Source organism: Cannabis sativa, chromosome 9 (genome assembly GCF_029168945.1).
Source record: "Cannabis sativa cultivar Pink pepper isolate KNU-18-1 chromosome 9, ASM2916894v1, whole genome shotgun sequence".
NCBI classification, from domain to species: Eukaryota; Viridiplantae; Streptophyta; class Magnoliopsida; order Rosales; family Cannabaceae; genus Cannabis; species Cannabis sativa.
This window is the reverse complement of record NC_083609.1, coordinates 3,728,227-3,751,803: the sequence shown is the minus strand read 5'-3', so window position 1 is coordinate 3,751,803 and position 23,577 is coordinate 3,728,227. Positions and strand designations below refer to the sequence as shown.

Below are 23,577 nucleotides of genomic sequence, written 5' to 3'. Positions count from 1 at the left end.
ACAATAAAGAAGTTTTACCATAAATTACCCTAATAAATATTGAGCTAAGAACAACAACAAAATTGAAACTTCACTTGAGTAAATTAGGAACCTAACTATATTTTTTTCATATAAATAGTTTGAGGACCAATGTGGTAGGACACAAAAAAGTTTAGGGAAAACAAAAATTCTCAAAAAAGGTTTTATTAACCACTTTTTCCCTATACTTTCCAATACCACAAATTCTAAGCAAATAAATACTAATTTTCTTCCTTATTAAACAATAAAATAGAAAGTGACACAAACCATAATACATAACTAAGTTGGTCATGGTCACCTCTTCTTTTCCAGCACAGTCCTCACACACTGGAGAATCCGAACATACTCGCAGAACAGGGAGAAGTCAAATCCGGTGATATTGTCCCCATCGATGGTGGCTTTCGAACCTGAAGATTGAGTGCATGGGTTTTGACAAATGACTAAGTCAAAACCACCAAATTTATCACTCATACTTTTAACCTTGGTACTTGTTAGCCTCTGAATATCTATAACTTGCATCAACTCACCACTTTGTGTTCTGTCCCACCAAGCCTTGAGAATCCTTCTTTTAGTTTCTGATGTCTCAACAGATACGACACCTTTTAATCGAATCCCAAGTCGATGCAAAGCAATTTCTGCACCACCAATTCCGCTAAAAATAGACAACACTGTTAAGCCTTCTGGGTACATTGCCTTCAAAACAGATAGGTGATATCCCAAAGTATCTGTCTGAAAGCAATATTTCAATGATTGAAGTCTTTCCATTAAACTACTATATGATTGAGTATGATTTCGGGGGTAACCCAATATGCTTTCTAAACACTCGGGACTGATAGGTCCCAACTTGTTATGGCCAACCCACATGAGATTTAATGTTCGACAATGATGAAGTATGTTCCTTTGTTGCTCGAGTGAAAGCATTCCATCAGAGCTAGAGAGTGTCCTTCCAAGTCTATCACACAGCATAGATATGCCATTAACTTCTGAGCTGATACCGTTCAATTGTTTGCGTGAATCCCAGTCAGGCCACCATTTCTTTGTATTTGGTATCGCATCTTGTATAGTCATTGGTGGCTTTGGAACGATGTGAAATCTGTCTTCAGTTGGGAGATTGTGTATGTAGCCTTCTTTCCTACTCAAAGACGAGAAAAAATGTGTATTTACAAACTCAGGCTCCAAGTTGTACAAGAACTTCGAGATTTTTACCCAAGCGTCGTGAGATAAATTCCCGAGATTTGCATACAAGAAGTATGGAGCCTTGGCCACTACTCCATTAAGAACCCTTCGTGTCGGTTTAGGTACTCCATGGTTGGAGAAGTCATGGTCGGCTTTTTCTTCAAGCCAAGTTGGGCCACAAAGGAAATTACTGCAATCGTCATCATATTCTGGTTTTGGCCTTTTCCCTCTTTGATTTTCATTATACTCCATTCGTCTGCACTGAGGAACGGTGTCATAATAACCATCAAGGTGCTCATCTTTAGGTCTCTTCCCGACCAAGCCAGTGTCTACATTGGCATTCATCTGTTGAGGAATTGCATATGAAGAAGAAGCCTCGGTCTTCACTCTTATCGAGCTAAGTGCTGGGTTACTTGACGAAGAAGAAGCACCGTCATTGTTTGTGGTGCAAAAACCATTTGCACCAGTAATAATTTTGGGCTGCAGCGCAAAAATTTAACACTGTTTAGCAAACCACTAAAAGAGAAAACTAGAATATAACCATCATAAAATAAAATTTATAGGAATTAAAATCAAAATAGACCCTCATGAAATAAAACCATTTCAATGACATTAATGAAAGGGATATGCAAACCAACCATTATGAAAATAATAATCTAGGACTCTTATAGAACGCAACGCGGTTAATGAGCTAAGAAAATTGGGACATAAATAGCGGAAAATAAAATTAATCAGAACCTTAATGTCTCGAAAACTTCCATCAGCATTCTGACAGGAAAAAATCGAATCCGCAAGCTCTGAGATTGATACTCCATGACCTGGAAATAAATTAAACAAGGCAAAATTTACATTGGGATAGTAGATATATATTATGTTCAACTTTCCCCTTCCTGTCATCGAAAATGACTGATATTAAAAGAACTCACCAAGCTTATCAATTACCCAAGAAACTTGAGTCTCAGAGAAACCCATCTTAAGCAAATGAAGTGTTTTGTCCATAGTACCAAACAGAGTTTCGTTGTTTGACTCCTGAAAATCGGAGAGCATACTAACATTACAAACCATATATATAAAACGATGAGGAAAAGTACAATGCATATTAGGAACAAGGAATTTTGAATATGACACGAGAACGTAATTTATCAACACATCCTAAATATGCAAGAATACTATACTATTCCCCCAACATCCAAAGATGTGTATTAATACTTAACGCGAGAATCAATCATGACCTCATTTTTTTGTTGAACTGTTTCATCATTATCCTCATCAAATTTCACAGCCATCTGGGCAGCAACAATGAAGTCCACTATTTCATCGATCGGAGTATCTGGACCTGATATGCAGATAAAAGAAATCAACTAAAGCAATGTTGATATGTTAAAGATAACCAAATGGGAAAAGTGCAATTATAAACACAATGCAAAAACATATATATATCCATAAACACAGTTATAGGGACACACTAAACAAGTGCACGGCAAAAGAGACAGATTCAATGCGATTAGCAGCAATCAGGCACGTGCTTAAGTAACCTTTAATGACACCCATTTTCATAAATTTTCAGAACATTACATTATAAATTTCTATGTATTAATCTGACCAAGTCATGAAATTCAATTAATAGTAGCAGCAGACTGAGAATAATAAGATAACTACATGCTATGCCAGAATTTTTATACAGAATAAAAAAGTACCAAGCTTATCAATTGCAAATTTAACTTCATCTACAGAGAAGTTCATCGTCAATAAGGATGCTATTTTATCGTCAGCAAATCCATTGGATAAGTCAGGCTCCTGCCATATTGAGAACTTTGTTAGTATTCTACACAAATAAGAAGGCACAAATAGATTTCTGAATATTGAATACCTCTTTCGGTGGAATGAAAGTGGATACTTCTGGTGGACTGCTTACAGCATTGTCACCAAATAAACTATCCAAAGAATCTGAAGATGTAGAATTGGCTTTTTGAGGACCCTATCAATTCCAAGAGAGACAATTAATAGCAGAATTAAAGAAAAAGCTTCAGCTTATCCTAATATGAATTCATTAACCAAAAGAATAGCTATATTTCTCTATGTTAAAATGTTTTAAACATTGCTAAATGGCCTTCACTTACTGAATATGCAAAGATTGTGTCCAATAACAGCTCAACATTATCTTCGCCTAAATTTAAGAAGGTTATGCAGCAGCCATTAAAATTTCAGTAAAAATAACAATAGTAAAATGAAATTGCAGAATTTATATCTGTGGACATGTGCAATGCATATTTAACAGGATAGTTCCCTAGTTTACTTCACTCCAACAAGCCCTGCTCAATCTAAGCAAGATAAACTTCAATGTCAGAAATAACTTACCCTTCTCCTCAATCACTTTGTCAACAAGAGATGGTTGAAATCCCATCCCAATTAAGGACGACCGCGCATTGCTTCCAGAGGAACTTGCAACATTCTCCTGGAATTTCAAAAGGAACAATATAAATATACATATGCATGTGTGTGTTTGTGTGTGTGGTGTAGGGGGTATCTGGTAAAGAGGGTGTACCCCAAAATGTGTGGGGAAGACAGTTTCAGAAGGAAACTCAAAATCTAAAATTTCTTCCTTGGGAATGACAGCCTCTTGGTGTTCTTGATCAGAAGAAATTTTACTGCTTGAAGGGTTAGTGAAATCCACCTGCAGAGACAGATAGATATACATAATAAATATAATATTCAAATACTTATTAAAGAAGACAAAGTCCCCAAATGAAGCATACCATTTTAACACACACAGAAAAAAAGACTATCTTCAATTCACAGGTGTTCAACTTCAAGGGTCAAGCTGCATAGACAGGCCTTCTCCTTCTCCTTGGAACAGTATTTGATAGTTGCATTAACCCTGAAAACAGCTTTTAAAGGGTCAAGGGTAAATAGCCCTGAATCAATTATATATAGAAGTAGAAGTTGAAATGCAAAGCACTAAAATTTGATGTTGCCCACACAAAAATAGGACCCAAAAAGTTATTGAGGAATTCTGAGCATTCAATTAAGGACTGTAATTACAAACTCTGAACTCATTTTTGCAAAATTGAACAAACTCCATTAAATTAATTATTAACATTGTTTCAAAGAATAATAAAAAGACAAACTTTAAACTTTTCCAAAGTACATTTCTGGGTTCCTCAGTAACAATTAATACAGTTTCTTTATAAATATTACAAGGTTAAGCAGAGAAAGAAACCATAGCTTCAACATATAAAAAAAAAAGAATCTTGTTTTAAATTTTTCTCCGTACCCAAACCAAATTACATTGACTAACAAGGTCGAGTCAACAGATTCAACGAGACCATCGTACCTGAGAGAGAGAGGAAGCCGGAAAAGGGCAGCGGCGCGTGGGGAAGACGCTCTGAGGCCGTGAGTAAAATCTTGGGGAGAAGCGGAGAGAGAGAGAGAGAAGGGTGAAATTGTGTCAGTATTAGTAATGTTAGTTTGATGTGTAAACTGTTGAAAGTGAAAGTGTGTACGGGTGACGCATGACTGGCACGTGTCTCTGATAAGTGCACCCAACTACACTACACTCTTCTCTACACAATTTGTTTTTCTTTCTCAATCTAGCTCCTCACTAATCTTTTTTTTAAAAAAACTTTTTTTTTAAAAGAATTTTTTTTTAACTTGTTAATACAATTAGGTTCCTTTTGAAAAGGAACTTTTTTTTTGTAAAAATATAATTTTTTTATAGAAAAAGTTATTTTATGTGAAAAATTAAAAAAAAAATGACTTTCATTTTTGTTGAGTTGTTGCCTACTTTGGTAACGGAAATTTTCGTTTAATAAAATGATTTTCATTTTCAAAAAAATAAAATAATAAAATAAAATAAATATATAAAAATAATAGCATTAGATAGTTAGTTACATTTTATGGTAATTAGTTACCACTGTAAAGATATTTGGTTAACTTACTTGATTTTCTCATATTTTTTAACTTTTTTTTTCAATTTTTTTAATATATATATATATATTTAGAAATCCATTAAATTTGTAATTTTTTTTAAAAAATATATGAGTTAAGATTATTGACACGAAATCGATACGAGTATAAAAAACACGAGCATAGTCCAACACGAAAAGAAAAATATAGGTATGGGCAATGGTGAAGGGAATGGGAGCATGTGGCGTCATTTGTCTCCTCTCAACTTTTCAAAATATAAATTTTTGAGAATTTTATATTTTAACCTCATAAAAATAATTTTTTATCTTATGTTCTTACATATTTATATATTTGTTCTCATAAAATTTATATTTTTTGTTTGTATTTCTATAAAATTTATATTTCCATTTCTATTCCCATTTATTTTTTATTTTTATCTTCACAGAATTTATAGTTTTTCTATTAAAATTTATATTTTATCAATACTTCAAAAAAAAAAAAAAATTGCCTCCACTAAAATATTGCCCTAGCTCTACCACTGAGTATGGGCATGACATAGCATGATATTATAAATTAATATGACATGAAAAAAAAAAAAATATATAAGTTTAAGCACTATGCGGTATGACAAACACGAAAAATACAACATATAAGCACAAAATTAAATTAACCTAAGAGTATGAAACGTTAAAAAACGATGATTCTTTTTTATAAACCTTGTAATTTAATGATAATAATGCTAAAAAAATATTTATAATTCAATTAAAAATGATAATAAATATTCAAATTTTAATATTCATAATTTTTTATAAGATTATATGTAATCATATTGTAAATTATTTTAAATTTTATTGAATTTTGTAGTATATTTTAAATAATCGTGATGTCTTAAATATGAGAGTTTTATTTGCACCACAAAAACTTATATATACACTCTATTTTAATAATTTTTATTTTACATAAAATATATATATATCTTTAATAATATTAATTTTTTCTTCCAATTTATATTCTTAACAAATGTACCTAACAAACAAAAAAAAAATTACATTTCAAATATTATAACAAAAAAATTTAAATAGAAAATTATGTGAAATTTTATTGGAAAAAATATTATACATAATTTAAAAATATATGAAAGTAAAATTAAAATAAGTATCAATATTAACAAAAAATAATATGACAAAAAAATAAATATTAAGAGTGATATTTAAAAAAAAAATTAAACTTAATTTTTTTAAATATTGGGATGTACATATCATTTTGTAGGGTACAAATAATATAGGGTAATTCTACAATGCACCCCATTAAAAGGGATGTACTGATGCACCCTCTACTTGTTTCGGCATCTAAAAAAAAATTAGTCTAATTTTTTTTCATATTCATGTACGTTATAGCTATTTAAGATATCCTACAAAATTTTGAGAAATTCGGAATAATTTACAGTATAGAAAATAATGTTCAAACAGTCTATTTTACATGCGTATAAAATAAAATAGTCACGCGTGCAACACACTGCTTGAACGCAATTTTCAGCGTGTTAAACTTTTCCGAATTTCTTAAAATTTTGCAGGATGTCTTAAATAACTATAATTTACATGACCATAAAAAAATTTTGACTAAAAAATTATTTCGGATACTAAAACAGATAGAGATGTATCGATATACCCCTTTTAAGGGGGTGCATTATAGAATTTTCCCAATAATATTTACATTAATACAAATAAAATTAAAATTATTAAGATGTAGAAAATACGAGAGGGTGCAGTGATGCACCTCTTTTTGGTGTGCACCCCATCCTATAATAGTGATGTAAATACGTGTTAGGCCATAAATAAAAAAATATGGGTCGTATTGTACTGTGCTATCGTGTTGTGCTTAAATTCGTACCGTGTTTTACTCTAATCAGCTTATTTTTTTATTTAGAGTTAAATTTGTGCTCTGATTTTTCACATTTTATTTTTACAATTAATGAAATAATTACTAAACATATAGCTATTTTTTTATAACCAATTATTATTTATATAACTTTTTAGCCATATTTTACAAAAAAAAAAAAATCATTAGAATAATATTCTTATTATATTTTAAGGTTTTTAATACATGTCTTGCTTTTTAAACTTGTTGTGTTGTGTATTGCCAATTTAAAATATTTTGTCGTGTGGTATTGTGCTTGTACTTATATTTTTGCCTAATCGTGCTCAAACCTCTTAGATTCGCATTGTTATGTGTCGTATAAAAAATAACCCAATTCGTATTTAGAGCATCTCAAATAGAAGACAACATTTATAGTTATCAAAATAGACATACCATCTTAAAATATTTTTTTTTATTTTTTCTCTCATTCACATAAAATTTGTCACATTTTCTTTAAGAAAATACTTTAATAGTTGACAACATTAAAAGTTATCCACCATGGTCACACATCACATTAAATTAACGACTTTTTAAATTAACTTTTTTCTAATAAAAAAATTATAAAAAAAATATCATATAGTCATTATCTATATTAAGCAACACTTCACATGAAATTAATCTTCAAAATTGAACTATAGTGGCAAAACAACTCCAATAGCAACCTCCATTGAGATGCTCTTACATAATTCCCTATACTAAAACACAATAATATTAACCAAAAATAATACAATGCCAACAAATCTTAGATAGTTATTGAGGTCTTCGGTTTTATTCCCAAAGTTGGTAGGGGTTTGAAATTTGAATTGAACCTCTCACATCTAATAAAATAATATGTAGTGATAAACATAATCTAAATAACTTGTAGAAAACCTGTCCATTGCCATATGTTCTAGGACAATATTTAAAATGTGTCGAATTCAACCTATACTAAAATTTGTGCAAATCAAATTTAACACAATAAATTTGTCTAAATAACAATCAACAAATATCTTCACATATAAGGGAAATTGTGTACCAAATTCAAAAGAACAGAAATTTTACAGTTTCAATAAAATTTAAAGTAAAAGTTGAGAGTATTTTCAAATGAGTAGACATTCACACACTTTACTGATATGTGTTTTCAGGTACACAGATATTCTTACAGTTCACCTTTTAAATGTTTGTATTGGTTATGTAATTTTATTGGAGCAAGAAATATCAAAACCAGAAAGTTAAAATACACTTAAAAAGAAGAAAAAAAAAATGTAATATTGTATTCACTTTGCTTTGAGAATCAAGGGACAACAACACAATGCAGGCAGCATAGACCCTCCACCAAAAAAATAAAAAGGTAAAGGAATACCATTTTCATACTATATGACTGCCATTTTTGGGCATAATGGCAGAAACAACTGGACAAAATAACCCCCCAGAAAAAAAAAAAAGAAGAAAAAAAGAAAAAAAAACATTTGTCAAACTCAGTATTTCAATTTACCATTTGCCTCTAACTACGACCGAGTAAGAGTACTCAAGTTCCATTGTCCCTGAGAAAAAAAGTAAAACAAAATGAGTCTTGAGAAGAAGAAAAAACAACTCTGATCATTCATTTTTGTTGCGAACCCTTTCTCCCAACTAATCCTCCTTTCTCAATCATTAACACCTTAGGATTGATCGGAATTGTTCCAACAGTTAAAATGCCAGAAGATTCAGCATTTCCATTCAGTTTCAGAGGCACTGAACCAACTGTGACATCAAAAGCTGAAGTTATAGAGTCGGCTGAGGGCTTCGGGCCGATACTGAGTGAACCAATTTTTAAGGTAGATACATTGTCTTTTGCTGCTTCAACACTGGTTTTCTCAGACTTCTTCTCATTTTGTAGTAATGTGTAAGTGACATTTGGTTCGGAGGAAGAAATATTTTCCTTTTTCGAGTTACTAGGGTCATCAGTTGGGTTATCAACATTGTCTATTTTACTCTGAGGTAGCTCAACAGCACAGTTCAACTTGCGGGGCGGACCCAATGTTGGTACAAAATATGGACTTTCAAAACTTCTAACGAGTAACCTGGCTTTCTCTTCCTGAATAAGTTTCTGACGGTTTTCGTAGTACATGAAGTCATCCAGTAAAGAAGTCTTCAACGTGTGATTTTTAAAAAGTCTCAACATGTCAATACCTTTCTTAAACATGATCTGCCCAGGAAAAGGAAAAAAAAAAAGGAGGTTAGATAAAACTATGCAAAAATGCTATGTATCCCGAAAACTACAGGATCAACCCCAACTGAAAATACATACAAATGGCTCAAGTAGTGTTAAACAACAACAAACTTAGAGAGAGAGAGTACCTCCTGTGTATCCCTGCTATTTGTGACTGGTTTGTTCTCGTTGTTTTCCAGTATGATATGTCTTAAACTGGTGTTTGGGACATCTTTAATAATGTGCCACTTCACAGGGAAGCTCCCACTCCATTTATCTTGCTGCCAGAAATCCATATCCCTGTTAAAGTCGACAGGTCCAATCATCTCTGCAACACCACAGAATTGACCGCTCACATTCACCTGCAAAAAAAAAATAAAATTCAATCAGTTATGAGTTTACAGAAAATTCCTTATTTATAGCTAAATTATCGGGCATAAAGTCCAAAGACTAATAAAAGCTGGGTACACAAAACTCACTGAAAAGAATAGAAAGATTGGACAGCCTTTTGGTTTTCCTGCAGCTATTCGCTGAGCCTCTTCATAAGCAATACTTAGTTTCTTGTTGCCGTGAGGTGTGGATGACCAAACATTATATTTAATACTCTTATGCACATCATCCTCACTGTAAGACTTTATCACAAAAAACTTTGCATCTGTGTAGTCAACTGGGAAATCATCAGTGTTGTACTGGTCAGTATAGATAATTATGTTTCCTTGGGCATTAGCACCTCCTGCCCTGGTTGTGTAGGCTTTAACAGCCAGCTCATTCTTTGATCTGCTGATTCGGGGGCCTCGATTCTGCTCACCCAAGGAATCTAAACCATTATTAATATCGTTCATAGATCTTCCAACATTTACTTTTGGTCGAAGCTTAGCTACCGTAGCTCTCCCGTGAGTGACTGTTCCAAAGTCAGATAAACTATTATTACCCGGGACAGTTACTTTCACATGATTTTGATGAGAGAGAATTTTTCCATTCGGAATAAAGTCAACTGGTTGAGTTGAGCTGGATGAATTTCTACCCTGCAGAAAAATTCCAGGGAAAAAGATGTGAAACTACTCCAAAGAGCATATCAATTATTTATAAGCACTTTTAAATAAATAAATAATATATGTGTGGGAGGAATCAATCCTCACTCCATTAAGAATAGACTTGAAAGAATAAACAAGAACCCCAGTTCTAGAACCCATCATAACACCTCCAGCGCCCCCCAAAAAAAAGATGTCAAAATTGTATTTGTTTTGAAATATATCATATCAATAAACTTTATAGAAAGAAAAATAAATCTATGGAAATATTACCTGAAGAACATGTGATGAAGCCGGAGATGGATAGTTACTATTAGAAACACCCTTACTTGTGGCATGCTTGCTAGGTCCAACGCTAGATTTTTGTCCTTCTGATATAATTGTCAATGAATTCTTCATATTTGATGTAGATTTAGTTGAGTTAGAAAAGGCTCCGGAAGTTGAATTGAAGTTATGTTTCGATCCCCTCACATCAGACCTATTTGAGGCTCCAGTATCAACCGTAGACTCAGGTGTGTTACTTGGAATCATATCTGATTGAAGAACAACTGGGAAATAAGCCGTAGAAGTAGGATTCTGATGATAAGGGGAAACGGAGTAATATTGTTGTGCCCCTGCGAAGGAGCCATCAACTCCCATCACAGCACCTGGTATGTAAGGATTGTATGGGTTGTATGGAGTCTGTGCATATCCATAGGTAGGCGTATAATATACATAAGGAAAACTCTCATTTTGTGCACCCTGCATCGGAAGAAAAACAGATATTGAGAATAACCACAAATTTAACTAGAAAAAGCATGAAAACTATATTCCTACACACTCATCATGGTGAGAAAAAAAAAAAAATACTCACCGTATATTGGATTTCAGGACCATCAACACCAAAAATTCTTCGCTGATCCTCCCATTCTCCGGGTGATTCAAATCCTAAAATATTCATTTAGCATGAATAAAATAAGAACATAGCTAAGAATCGTTAACTTAAACAGAGACAAAAGAAATGTATATGCACCTGTACAGTAATACCCATAACCAGTGGCAGCAGGATATACTAAACCCTGATCAACAACAAACTCAGGGGCTCCTTCATTGTACATGGCTTCAACTTGTTCAAAAGGACTTGTCAAACGCATGTTCGGATCCATACCTTGAATCTACAAATTAACCCCAAACGCTCTATAAGATATCAAAACTAAAATATTGCTAAAAATGTTTGACTCAAAAATTCAACCAGCTCAAGTTAAAAGAAAACAACACTAAAAAACAAAATGGGCAAGCAAAACTATGGAATTACCATATAATTCTCATCATTTCCATTCCTTGGCACATGGTACATTTCCACAAAAGTACTGCCACCACTGTGCATTACACAAATAAAGATGTCAGCAAACACAAAAGCAAACCCCAGAAAATAGGGCATATAGTATAGACCCATACTCCATACCCACGTCAATAGCTCTCATCCAAAAAAAAGCAAGCAGAGACTAAATATAGGAACATAAATGAGCAAACTCCAAGCAAAATCGAGTCAGACTGAAATGAAAACTAAAACCACCCAACTAAGAGCCAGACCTAATAGAGTTTAGATCTGATTGAATCTCAGAAAGACAAAACACTATTGAGAAATACGAATAAAACTTCAGAAATAAAAAACCCAAAAACCCCCAAAAACTTGAAACACCACTCAACGCCAAAAAAAAACAAAACGAAACAGAAGATAATAAGCTGAAATGAAAAACCAAACCAGTAAGAGGGAAAACCTTAATTCGAAGCAAGTTAAAAGTGAAGTAAACAAAGAGAGAAAAATGGAAAGAAGTAATTACCAGTGAAGATAGAAAGAGCGAAACAATCAAGCCATGGTTGACCTAGAAAATCGTTGTACGTTATGATTGAGAAATTCACCGAGAAAACCAAGGCTTATCTGCAACATTCTCTTCTATTTTAGCAATATACATATATAATAATAAACAATATATATATAATTACAATTATTATCACATATATATATATACAAAGAGAAAGAAGAAGGGCGTTCAAGAAACCCTAACCATTGAAGCTCAGAGCAAAACAAACAAAAAAAAAAGGAAAAAATTGAAGAAAAGAAGCGAAGGCGGTGATTTATTCCTTCTCCACCATTACGTTTTCATCCCACCTTTTTTTTTCCTATTTCCCAAAATACCCTTACTTCTACTCCCAAATCTCACTTTTGCCCTTCTCCCAAAATTTAGCGGGAAATTTATTTAGAATCAACGCAACGACGTCGTTTTGGTCTTTAATTTTTTCAACTGCGTTACGGTTACGGTCACCTCTCGTTGTCCGTACACTAAATGCGTTACGAGTTGGTACGCCGACATGACAGCCGACAAGGGTTAGTGGACGGTCGTTGATTTTGCGTCACCGTCGTGTATTGATAGCATTAGTTTTATATTTTTTCTTTTTTTATTTTTTGACTCTGTAAATGTAATTTCCAATGAATGTTGTTTTTGGATTTCCAGAATCTACGAAATTTCCCTCTCATTTTTTTTTCTTTCTATAATAATGAAAACAAAAAAGAAAAAGTAATAATATGATTTAAATATTTATTTTACTAGTTTAATGGGTCCAGCCAGGCTAATATATTACTAAGAAATTAATATTAAATTTAATCTCTTCGGGAATGGACGAACATCATTTTTTTTTAATAGATATTATTATGTGATAAAAAAATGCTAAAAAGGTAGAAGTAGTTTTTAATAGGGGTGGGCATCCGATCCAATCCAACCTTTTCTTCCTCATTCGATCCAATCCAATTAGTAATTGGATTTGGAAAATCATCATCCAATCCAATCCAATTAGACCGCAAAATCCAATCCAATCCAATCCAATTACTAATTGGATTGGATCGGTTTTTTAATTGGATATCCAATTACACAGCTAAAGTTCAATATTAACTTAAAAATATGAAAAAAAATACATAAAAACTAAGTATTACCTTTTATTTAAGTTTAATACTTCATAAACATACTATTTTTGGAAGTGTAATGTAGCTAAAAGTTTAAATAATTAAAACAACAACATTTTTAAGTAATAAAATAGATCAGAACATCATAAAAATAAATACACAAAACAATCAAGTGTTACAAATTCAATATAAAAAAAAAAATCTAATAAAACATAATAAATATATATTATACTTTTCTATATTTTTTATTATATAAATAATTTTTTAATATATATAAATGTAATTGGATTGGATCTGTTAAAATTATATAAATGTAATTGGATTGGATCGGTTTTAAATTGGATTTTGAGATTGACATCCAATAACCGATCCAATCCAATTAGAATCCAACTTTTAACATCCAATCCAATCCAATTGTAATTGGATATCCAACTTTTTGTAATTGGATTGGATTGGATCGGTTCGGTTCAATTGGATTGGATTGGATGATGCCCACCCCTAGTTTTTAATATTATGTTATGTGTTAATGTTGTTAGAGAAATGCTAAAGAGTACCATTGGTGCTTAGTATCCTCTTATGTATTTGTGAGTATCGTTATTGGTCCAACTAAGTATCAAGTCTCATATAATTTAATATAATAGCTTTTAGGGAGTATCGCTAGCCAATCGCAACGCGACATGTCGAGAAGGTGCTTGACACCACTGGTGCCTTATAGCAATGCTCATACTGTTATTAGTTCAATTTAGAGAAATGGGTACCAGTGGTGCCTAGCACCCTCCTATGTGTCAATATCGCTATTACTCCAACTAAGTATTGGGTCTTATATAATTTAATATAATAGCTTTTAGGGAGTATCGCTAGCCAATCGCAACGTGACATGTCGCAAAGGTGCTACGCACCACTGGTGCCTAATAGCAATGCTCTTCAATTAAGTATCGGGTCTTATATAATTTAATATAATAAATTTTAATAAGTATCATTAACCAATCACAATACTACATATTTAGAGGTATTAAATACTACTAGTGCTCAAAAGCAAAAATCATTATATGATAGTGTTCACTGATCTAAAAGTCATGGTATATTGATTAAAAGAACTGCTAAAATGTATTATTGGTTTTTAACATCTTCCTCAATATCATACCGCTATTAGTGTAATTAAGTATTAAGTCTCGTGTAAAAAAAATCATTTTTAAGAATATTGTGAACTAATCATGAGACGTCACTTATAAAAAGTATTGAGCATTGAGTAAACTAATTAATGGGCAATTTTTATTTTTTTTAATGGGCAATTTTTATGTTTTTTAGAATGGTTTAATGGGACAATTAAGTAAACTAATTTTACATAATTTAAATTGAATTTGATAGTTTTTTTTTTTAAATAAAATAAAAATTGACTTAGAGGAGAAGAGATTGAGTACTTTTTCTTATTGTCTCTTTCTCCTCTCCTTATTGCCACTGATCTTACTATGCAGCTAGTCGTTACCTTGACCGAGAGTAGATCAACGCATGAGGTGTGTGTAGATGGTGGTTCGTGGTTCGTAATGTTTGGCATAAGGGTGGAGCTAAATGATGGGAAGAGGATGGATGGTGGCGGTGAAGATTGGCGCACTCGCCAACCCGTGCCCTATTCGGGTCCGGGTTCGGTTTCAATTTTTTGAACCTGAAACCCGTGAACCCGAAACCCGCCAACCCAAAACCCGGTATACCCGCCCGATGTTCAGCCCTAGGCGCAAGGGTGAGGGGAAGATTTTTTTGGTAGGTTGCTTGGAAGTGGGGTTGGTGGTGCCTCTGCTAGCCGCTACTATGGGTGACAGTGTTTTTGGGTTACTTTGCCTCTCCTTTGTGGTGGTTGTGGTGGTTAGTGGTGCTTGGAGTCCTTTCTTTCTTGACCATAGATAATGGAAGGTATGGACGAACTCAAATAGAGGCAAAAATAAATTGAGAAACAAATATATATTATTTTGATTAGTTATAACATATATTTGTAATTAAAGATAATATGGCTTTTTAGTTTTTTTAGTTTTTATGGTTTTTAATTTTGTAAGGCAATATGTCTAGTTTTGTAAGTGGCTTGTTTTTTGATTTTGTAAGGTCAATGTGGCTAGTTTTTTTGTATGGCCAATGTGGCTAGTTTTCTTTTGTACGGCCAATGTGGCTAGTTTTTTGGTTTTGTAAGGCTAGTATGGCTAGTTTTGGTTTTGTAAGGCTAGTATGGCTAGTTTTTGGTTTTGTAAGCCCAGTATGGCTATTTTTAATTTTGTAATTAAGGCCAGTATGACTTGTTTTAGTTTTGTAAGACTAACATAGATAGTTTTTGGTTTTATAAAGTTATTATATGACTAGTTTTATTTTGTAAGGTCAGTTTGGTCTAATAATAACACATCAAATGTAGTGTATTTACCGTCAGCAATGAAGATGATAATAAATAAGTTCTAGTATTTACATCAGAGAATTCTATGTGACTATTTATACAAAATTTCATATTTTATTTTATTTTTTAAGAGAAATTCCATATTTTATTTAATATTTTTTAAGTATTAATTTTTCTCTTTATTTTGTAGGTGTTCTATTAATGGGGCGGAAGTGACAACTCTCAGTTTTGAGGTTCCTTTTCAATTTTCCAGGCAGAAGCAGTTGCGTTACTAGTAGATTTTTGCGTTGGGCTCAAGATGTGAGACTTCCCGTGGAGAGGGTTCTTTCTGATTCACTTCCTTTGGTCTCAGCTTTGGAGGGTCAGACAATGTATTTGCTTGAACTAGGGGTTATCTTTTCTGATATTAAAGTTTTATTGTCTAGTTTTCCTGGGGCATCTCTCTCATGTTAGCCACAACTTTATTGTTGAGGCTCATTGATTGGCTAAGCATGCCCTTAGGATAGACAATGAACTTTCTTGGATGAAAGAAACCTCCCCACCTTTTGTGTAACTTTTGTTACCCTTGTTATTTTAACCTTTATCGGTTACCCAAAAAAAAAAGGTGATGAAAATAAATGTAATATTAGTTTTAGCATGATAGTTAAGTTATCTTACCTATATTATAAAGGTTAAGGGTTTTAGTCTTACTAAAAATATCTTTATTTTTAATATTTAGATTACTTTTTGTCCCCTCTCACAAAATAAAAAAAGTTTGCCCTCTCAACTTTAATTTTGGGTAGGGGTGTTCACCGAACCGCTCAAATTATTCGCACCACACCGCACCGCAAAAAAAATGCGATTTGAATTTTTTTACGGTGCAGTCGCGGTTTGAAGTTTTCCTAAAACGCGCGGTGCAGTGCAGTTTGCGGTTTTAAATTGTTAATATGCGGTTTAAACCGCATCGCACCACACATTATAAGAATACCAACTTTTATATTTATTTAGTCCAATATATGAATGTCCAACTTAAAATCCACTAATTATTGTATTGTTGAAAATTAATTTTTTTTTTCATATTTATTGTTAAGTCTTATGTTATTTTTGATAAGTGTTGGTCAAGCTTTGTTGTATTTGTGACAGTTTAATTATTTGGTGATAGTCCAAACCGCAAAAATTGTATCGCACCGCACCATTTTTTGCGGTGTGGGTGCGGTTTGGAAAATTGGAAAAATCGCATGTGCGGATTGGTTTGAAAAAATGGTCAAAAACCGCACCACCCGCACCGCAAACACCCCTAATTTTGGGTGCACCACTGGTGGTAAGTCACAAAATTCTTCTAGCAGCATTTCTGACCTTTGGGCAAACTTTAGAGGTTTTGCAAGTGATGAGGGAGGATGCGGGCTTGTCTCCAAAGTTGGGTGGCATAACCATGTCGTACTGTCTCCTTTTTGCTAGAAATTTATATGAATAGATGAAACACACTATATAACGAAAATGATTGGAATACCTTCAGTTATTGATTCTTAAGCTTCAATCTCACACGAGCCTTGGATCTGCAAAAGAAAAATAAACTGATTAATGTGGGTAATCAGAATTTCAAGCTATCTCTACTCTTTTTAGATGGATTTACTGTATGTTTCACAAAATGAGTAGTGAGCTCAGGAATCGAGACTTTCTATCAAGATATCTAACACAATTAATTGTCATAATATTTTAACAATTAATAAAGAAATTTAACTTGAGCAACTAAATCAAATTAAATATAAGTAACTAAACAACGTTGACCATATTTAAAATATTTTGTCAATTAAACTAAATATTGATTTTTAATAAAATCAATTAAAATTAATATAATTAATAATTATAATATTAGAGAATATTCGTACATTCTCTCACTTGATCGATATTACATTAATTTACTACTTAAGTATAATGATTATTCATACTAAATAACAAACATACAAATCATATTGATAAGTTGTCATTATTTGATGAGTATTATCTTTCATGTATTACGATATATTTATTATATAACAATGTACTTAATATTCAATGTTCAAAAATAACTCTTGAAGTAGAAATGAAAGTGTTTATTCATGTTGTTTCTTTGTGCAGGAATCAGGCAAGCTCATGTTTTCTTTTCAAGTTTATTTTTGATGTTCTTTGATTTAATTGTTGGATGTGAGAATTCTCATTTTATTTGGATTCTTGCTAATCATTTCTTTGGTTTTGTTCCTGTTGAGTTAGTGGAACCTCTTGTTTCCACTATGAACTTATTATTTTTTAGTGTTCTTTTGCATAAAAAAGAAAAACTCTATTGAGGATTGTAGGAGTTTGGGGTATTATGGTGATGATAAAAGAGAGAAGAAGAGACCAAATCATATGAAAATTGGTGACACTTGAAGCTAGTGAAGAGATGATAGTAGGGACTTGTTCATTCTTAATCATCACTACTCCCATTGACACCATAAAGACAAGGCTTCAAAGTAATGGATTACTATGATGATGGGGTTGTGGGAGAGGGAGACCCTCAATTTTTAAGACCACAAAAACACTGCATAAAGAAGATGGATGATGCATGGTGGGGTTTGTATATAGAGGTTTTGGACCTTGTTTTTTAAAGAAACATTTACATAATAAACCAAAAATTATAAAAATATATTAATACGATTTTTTTTTAATTATTTCCAAAAATACCTCTTTGGTTTTAAACAATAAACTGTTTTTTTTTTTCCAGTTATTTTATAGTTACATTATAGCTATCATGAAGTTGTTTTTCTAGTTATTTTTTTATTGTTTTATAATTTGTCTATAATTGTCGTGAGTAGGGGTCGACATCCGATCCAATCCAACATTTTTCTCCTCATCCGATCCAATCCAATTAGACGTCAAAATCTAATCCAATTAGTAATTGGATTGGATCGGTTTTTTAATTGAATATCCAATTACATTTTTAAATTTTAATATTAACATAAAAATATGAAGAAAAACTACGTAAAAATTAAATATTACCTTTTATTTAAGTTTAATTCATTAAAAAAAAAGTTTAGTACTCCATAAGCATACTATTATTACAATGTAGTACAATTAAAAGTTTCAAATAATTAAAACAATAATATTTCTAAGTAACAAAATAAAACAAAACAACCAACTGTTACAAATTTAACACAAAAATTAAATCTAATAAAAATATACTTATTACATATTATATTTTTTATTATATAAATACATATAAATAATTTTTTAACATATATGAATGTAATTGGATTAGATCAGTTTTTAATTGGATTTTGAGATTGACATCCAATAACCGATCCAATCCAATTAGAATCCAACTTTTAGCATCCAATCCAATCCAATTGTAATTGGATATCTAATTTTTTGTAATTAGATTGGATTAAATTGGTTCGGTTCAATTGGATTGAATTGGATGTTGCCCACCCCTAGTCGTGAGGTTGATTTCTCGTTGTTTTTTTAATTTCTGCTAAATAAAATGTATTTTTGTAATTCTAGATCTCTATAAAGATATTTTTATAAATAAAAATTTTATAAGGTAAAATTGTAAATAAAATATAAAAAAGAGTATTTTTTGAAAATTCTCCACACTTAAATATGTATTGTTTCTTTTTTACTTATATGAATTGATAAGGTAAATACTATTTTTGACCCTCTATTTTACAAAAGTTACTAATTGGATATTGTGTTTTGTTAAATGATAAAATGGACCCTGTATTTTCTAAAATAGTACAAATAAGACCCTGAATTGATTTTTTTATCAAAATAAAGTTTAATTATAATCCGATCTAAAAGTGCTTTATGACAAAACTGTTTACATTTTTTGTATCTGTTCGTATTAAGCATTGTCTTCAAGTTGGTTGTATTAAAAAAAAAGTTATCAAAAATTAAGCTCAGGGTTCTATTTTTACTATTTTAGAAAATACAGGGTTCATTTTGTCATTTAACAAAACACAGGGTCCAATCTGTAACTTTTGCAAAATACAGAATCCAAAATGGTATTTACCCGAATTGATAATATATCTTTTTGACCATAAGAACTAATGGGAGATAGAAAGAATTGTGATTTTTTTTTTCTTATAGGCATGGCATTGTTTAATTTCTTTATTTTTTTTTTACATTTTTTAAAAATTTTCAAGTCATCTTAAAAAACTTTAACATCTTGGATTATATACATATATGAAAAAAATAAAATAAAATTAGACTATAAAATTCAAATTCTCCTCAATGATAAAACAAATAAATAATTTTAAGAAGGTATGGTGTACATTTTTTCATTAATAAATGGGATAATTACATAAAGAAAGATTTTTTTGTAAAATTTTTATATTTTTTTACATTTAAAGATATTTTTTTTATATTTTTACAATTTTCATCAAAAATAATACGAAAACAACAAAAAAACTACATAAAAATAACATTCAAACAACATCAAAAAAAAAAAAAAATATATACAGATTATAAAAAAATCAACAACAAATTAATAAGAGTACAATATAAAAACTAAATTTTCGTAAATAAAATTATAAAAATCATAAAAATATTTAAAATTCCGTACAATTATATTTTTGTAATTTTTTTTTTTTGTTATTTTTATGAAATAATTTCTTAATAAATTTGTGATGTGCCATTCAAAGCTATGATCAATTTTTTTTTTTTTTTTTAAATTTTAAAAAATAAAAAAAAGAAAGCCCTTTTATTTTTTATTAAATAAAAATATGTTGAAATAAGGTCCATATTAATTGAGGAAGGAAAGGGAGGAAAGGGGTATATATAGGAAAATCCGAAATCTGAGAATTGTTAGATCTCATTCCATTCCATTTCAGATTTGAGTTACAAAATTAAACCCAGAATCAAAAATGGGACTTTCGTTCGGCAAATTGTTCAGCAAATTGTTCGCCAAGAAAGAGATGAGGATTTTAATGGTGGGTCTGGACGCAGCTGGTAAAACCACCATTTTGTACAAGCTTAAATTAGGGGAAATTGTAACCACCATTCCCACCATTGGTATGTACTCATATATCTATATGTTTTGTCTGATTTTTGATTGAATTGGATCATCATGTTCTTAATTATTCACTACATTGCAGGATTTAATGTGGAAACTGTTGAATACAAGAACATTAGCTTTACAGTTTGGGATGTTGGGGGTCAAGACAAGGCAAGAAGCCATTTTTATTATATTTTCATTTATAGATTCGTACTCAATACTCTTATGAACATGAATTTGTGATGTGATGATATTTTTTTTTTTGCGGTTGTTGATTATTATGTATGTATGTTTCAGATTCGACCTTTGTGGAGACATTATTTTCAAAACACACAAGGACTTATCTTTGTGGTTGATAGTAATGACCGTGATCGTGCTGTTGAGGCTAGAGATGAGTTACACAGGATGTTGAATGAGGTATATATATACATATATACATATACATATTATATAGACAGATGGAGTATAATCATTGTATTGTATCAAATGCAGAAAACATCATTTTGGGCATTTGACACAATGGCTATATTGTGTAGTTAAACACAACATCCTTGTTTTTACATACAATACATTAACACAATTACATATCAAATCTGTAGTACATTTTCTAAAAGGGTGTTTCTGTAAACAAACTATTTGTTTCGATATTTAGAGAATCTTTTTAATTCATTTTTTACATGATCGTGTACATTGTAGTTATTTTAAAATTATTATTTGAATAATTTATAGTGCCGAAAAATAAAGCTCAAATAATTACGCGTACAGCAAAATATTTAGACTTTATTTTCGATACTATAAACTAATTGAAATTTTTTGAAAATTTATAGGTGTAGCCCTAAATAACTACAACGTATATCTTTATGAACTTTTTTTTGTTTGACTAGATAAAAGGTCTACCAAAAGCACTTTACTGTAGATTTATCCTAAGAGTCTCTTATTATTATTACTAAGATCATAATGTAATGATGATGGGGAAACAGGATGAATTAAGGGATGCTGTTCTGCTTGTGTTTGCTAACAAACAAGATCTACCCAATGCTATGAATGCTGCTGAAATTACTGATAAGCTTGGCCTTCATTCTCTTAGACAACGCCACTGGTATATATCCCTACATGTTATATTCAGTTTCAACATTTCTCTTATCCTAATCCTATTATGAACTCAATCATCTTTCCTATGAATTTAAACATTTCCAGGTACATTCAGAGCACATGTGCCACTTCCGGGGAAGGGTTGTATGAGGGTCTTGACTGGCTTTCCAACAACATTGCTAACAAGGTAGCTACCTTAGCTTCTGCACTATAAATAATCTAATCTTATTATAATAAATAATGCAAACTCTTCTCTTATTAACTTACATTTGTTCAAATTGTTTTCTTTTATCAGGCTTAGATGACTCTGGCAATGGTCATTTGTTATACAGGTTTTTCATGCCACAGAAGCTATTGTTTTTTCCTTCTTCTTTTGTTTTACTCATCAGATGATATTCAAAGTTGTTTTGTTGTTACTTTGTAATAATTCTTCATTCCATTCTGTGTACCTTGACTATTCTTATTATTATTATTACACTACTATGGTTTTTTGATTTGATATTTCATTGTAGAATATCAACATGTATTACCAACATATAAATTCATAAACTATTAGCCATTGAAAACTCTAAATTCCAGTCAAATGGAGCAGAGTGAGTGAGAGTTATAATAAAGATTCTGAAGCTAGTATTACTGCAATGGTGTGCATTTTATTCCATAGGGGGGCAAGAAGAGAATCTTAAAGGTTTGATTTTGACATTGGTGTTGGGGTAGTACTACTTGTTGTATTCATTCACTATTCAGTGTTTGGTTGGTTAGATTAGATTGCCAAAAGAAATGGGGGGTATCCCATCCCAATTCCCATCATCCATTTGGGACCCCCCTCTATGCAGGCATACAATGCCTACCTATATATTTATATACATGTAAATATAAACCTGAAAATACATACCAAGTAAAGTTAAATGTCATACATAGCCCCATTAGCCCTCAGTGGAAGAGAAAAGTACACCACCCATCACCTTAAGTGACTTCAAAAAGAGATCTCAAAAGACAAAAAAGCAATCCTTGGAAGAGTTAAACTTGTATTTTCATAATAGTTTTGTGACCTTCACATACCTAATCCCTACACCACTAGCGTTCCCTATCAAAATTTATGAGCCTAAAGGGTCACTTTATTTTGTATTTTTTTCTCAAGGTGGTAGCTTTTTTTTTCTTTGTGGCAGTAGCCATTAGTTGGACACCATAAGTTTGATAAGGCATAAGGTTCCTTCACTACACTCTTCTTAATGCTTAAGAAAAGAAAACAAAAGAAAACCATTAACAACTTGGTATCAAATTATTTGAAGTACTTCATGTACAGATTTATTTCCTATATTGTCAGTGTCAAAGTTCATTAGTGATAAAAGGGTATACAAGCAAACATAAATTCCACCTTGATAGCCTATATATTTATGAATATTTCCTAATACAATATGGTATATATATTTTTTAACTTATTTAAGAATTGATTGACAAAAATAAAAAAAAAATCAGCAGACATTGAAAACTATCATCATATTGTTTTACTATTCATGATGTTGATCTTTGTGGTGCAAATTCTTTCTTTGTTGTTTTGAACATGTCTAGCTTCTTATTATTCCAAGTTTAATTTATAATATTTTTCTGATTTTAATATAGCAATATGTATTATTATATAATGTAGCTGCTGCTATTGTTGTTGCAAAGAATATAGGAATATAAAGCCAGAAAGAAGAAAACGTGATAGCAAAAAAGATGCAACCAAACCCAAATAAATTATAAAAAAAAAAAAGAAAAAAAGAAAAGAACATTAAATTGGTATTTGTACGTACTTCATTACTACTTTGTGGTTCTTGTACTAATAATGTACTGTAGCACTTTGTTGAAATATCAATGTCATATATATTATATAAAGATAATAAATATTTAATATTATTGAACATGTGAATGTAGACATGAAAGAAACACTTAATATTCTTAATGAAAAATGTACCATATTATACA

General features: G+C 31.2%; 3 protein-coding genes across 5 annotated transcripts; 1 reads left to right on the top strand and 2 right to left on the bottom strand.

Annotated features, from left to right (window-relative positions):
- Nucleotides 1–62: 62 nt before the first annotated feature.
- On the bottom strand, nt 63–4,696 carry LOC115723403 (probable inactive DNA (cytosine-5)-methyltransferase DRM3). 2 transcript variants are annotated; one of them, XM_030652877.2, is made up of 11 exons: nt 4,529–4,696; nt 3,951–4,072; nt 3,740–3,868; nt 3,553–3,649; nt 3,315–3,361; nt 3,065–3,172; nt 2,892–2,991; nt 2,427–2,530; nt 2,121–2,223; nt 1,933–2,012; nt 63–1,674 (listed from the first exon to the last, which is right to left on the bottom strand). In XM_030652877.2, the coding sequence occupies exons 2-11, from the start codon at nt 3,951–3,953 to the stop codon at nt 313–315; spliced, it is 2,133 nt and encodes a 710-aa protein (XP_030508737.2). In that variant the 5' UTR covers nt 3,954–4,072; nt 4,529–4,696; the 3' UTR covers nt 63–312. The 2 variants fall into 2 exon arrangements, with proteins under 2 accessions (XP_030508737.2, XP_030508738.2); XM_030652878.2 differs by having other exon boundaries at nt 3,951–4,082; nt 4,529–4,665.
- A 3,550-nt stretch (nt 4,697–8,246) lies between these two features.
- On the bottom strand, nt 8,247–12,432 carry LOC115723404 (YTH domain-containing protein ECT2). 2 transcript variants are annotated; one of them, XM_030652879.2, is made up of 9 exons: nt 12,267–12,432; nt 12,042–12,139; nt 11,513–11,576; nt 11,231–11,372; nt 11,072–11,145; nt 10,492–10,959; nt 9,667–10,212; nt 9,337–9,549; nt 8,247–9,184 (listed from the first exon to the last, which is right to left on the bottom strand). In XM_030652879.2, exons 3-9 carry the CDS (start codon nt 11,552–11,554, stop codon nt 8,600–8,602), a joined length of 2,070 nt encoding a protein of 689 aa, XP_030508739.1. In that variant the 5' UTR covers nt 11,555–11,576; nt 12,042–12,139; nt 12,267–12,432; the 3' UTR covers nt 8,247–8,599. The 2 variants fall into 2 exon arrangements, with proteins under 2 accessions (XP_030508739.1, XP_060959977.1); XM_061103994.1 differs by having other exon boundaries at nt 12,042–12,306.
- Nucleotides 12,433–20,175: 7,743 nt separating this feature from the next.
- On the top strand, nt 20,176–22,111 carry LOC115723430 (ADP-ribosylation factor 1). Its single transcript, XM_030652918.2, has 6 exons — nt 20,176–20,537; nt 20,621–20,691; nt 20,818–20,937; nt 21,501–21,619; nt 21,718–21,799; nt 21,908–22,111. The coding sequence occupies exons 1-6, from the start codon at nt 20,390–20,392 to the stop codon at nt 21,911–21,913; spliced, it is 546 nt and encodes a 181-aa protein (XP_030508778.1). The 5' UTR covers nt 20,176–20,389; the 3' UTR covers nt 21,914–22,111.
- The last annotated feature ends 1,466 nt before the right edge of the window (nt 22,112–23,577 follow it).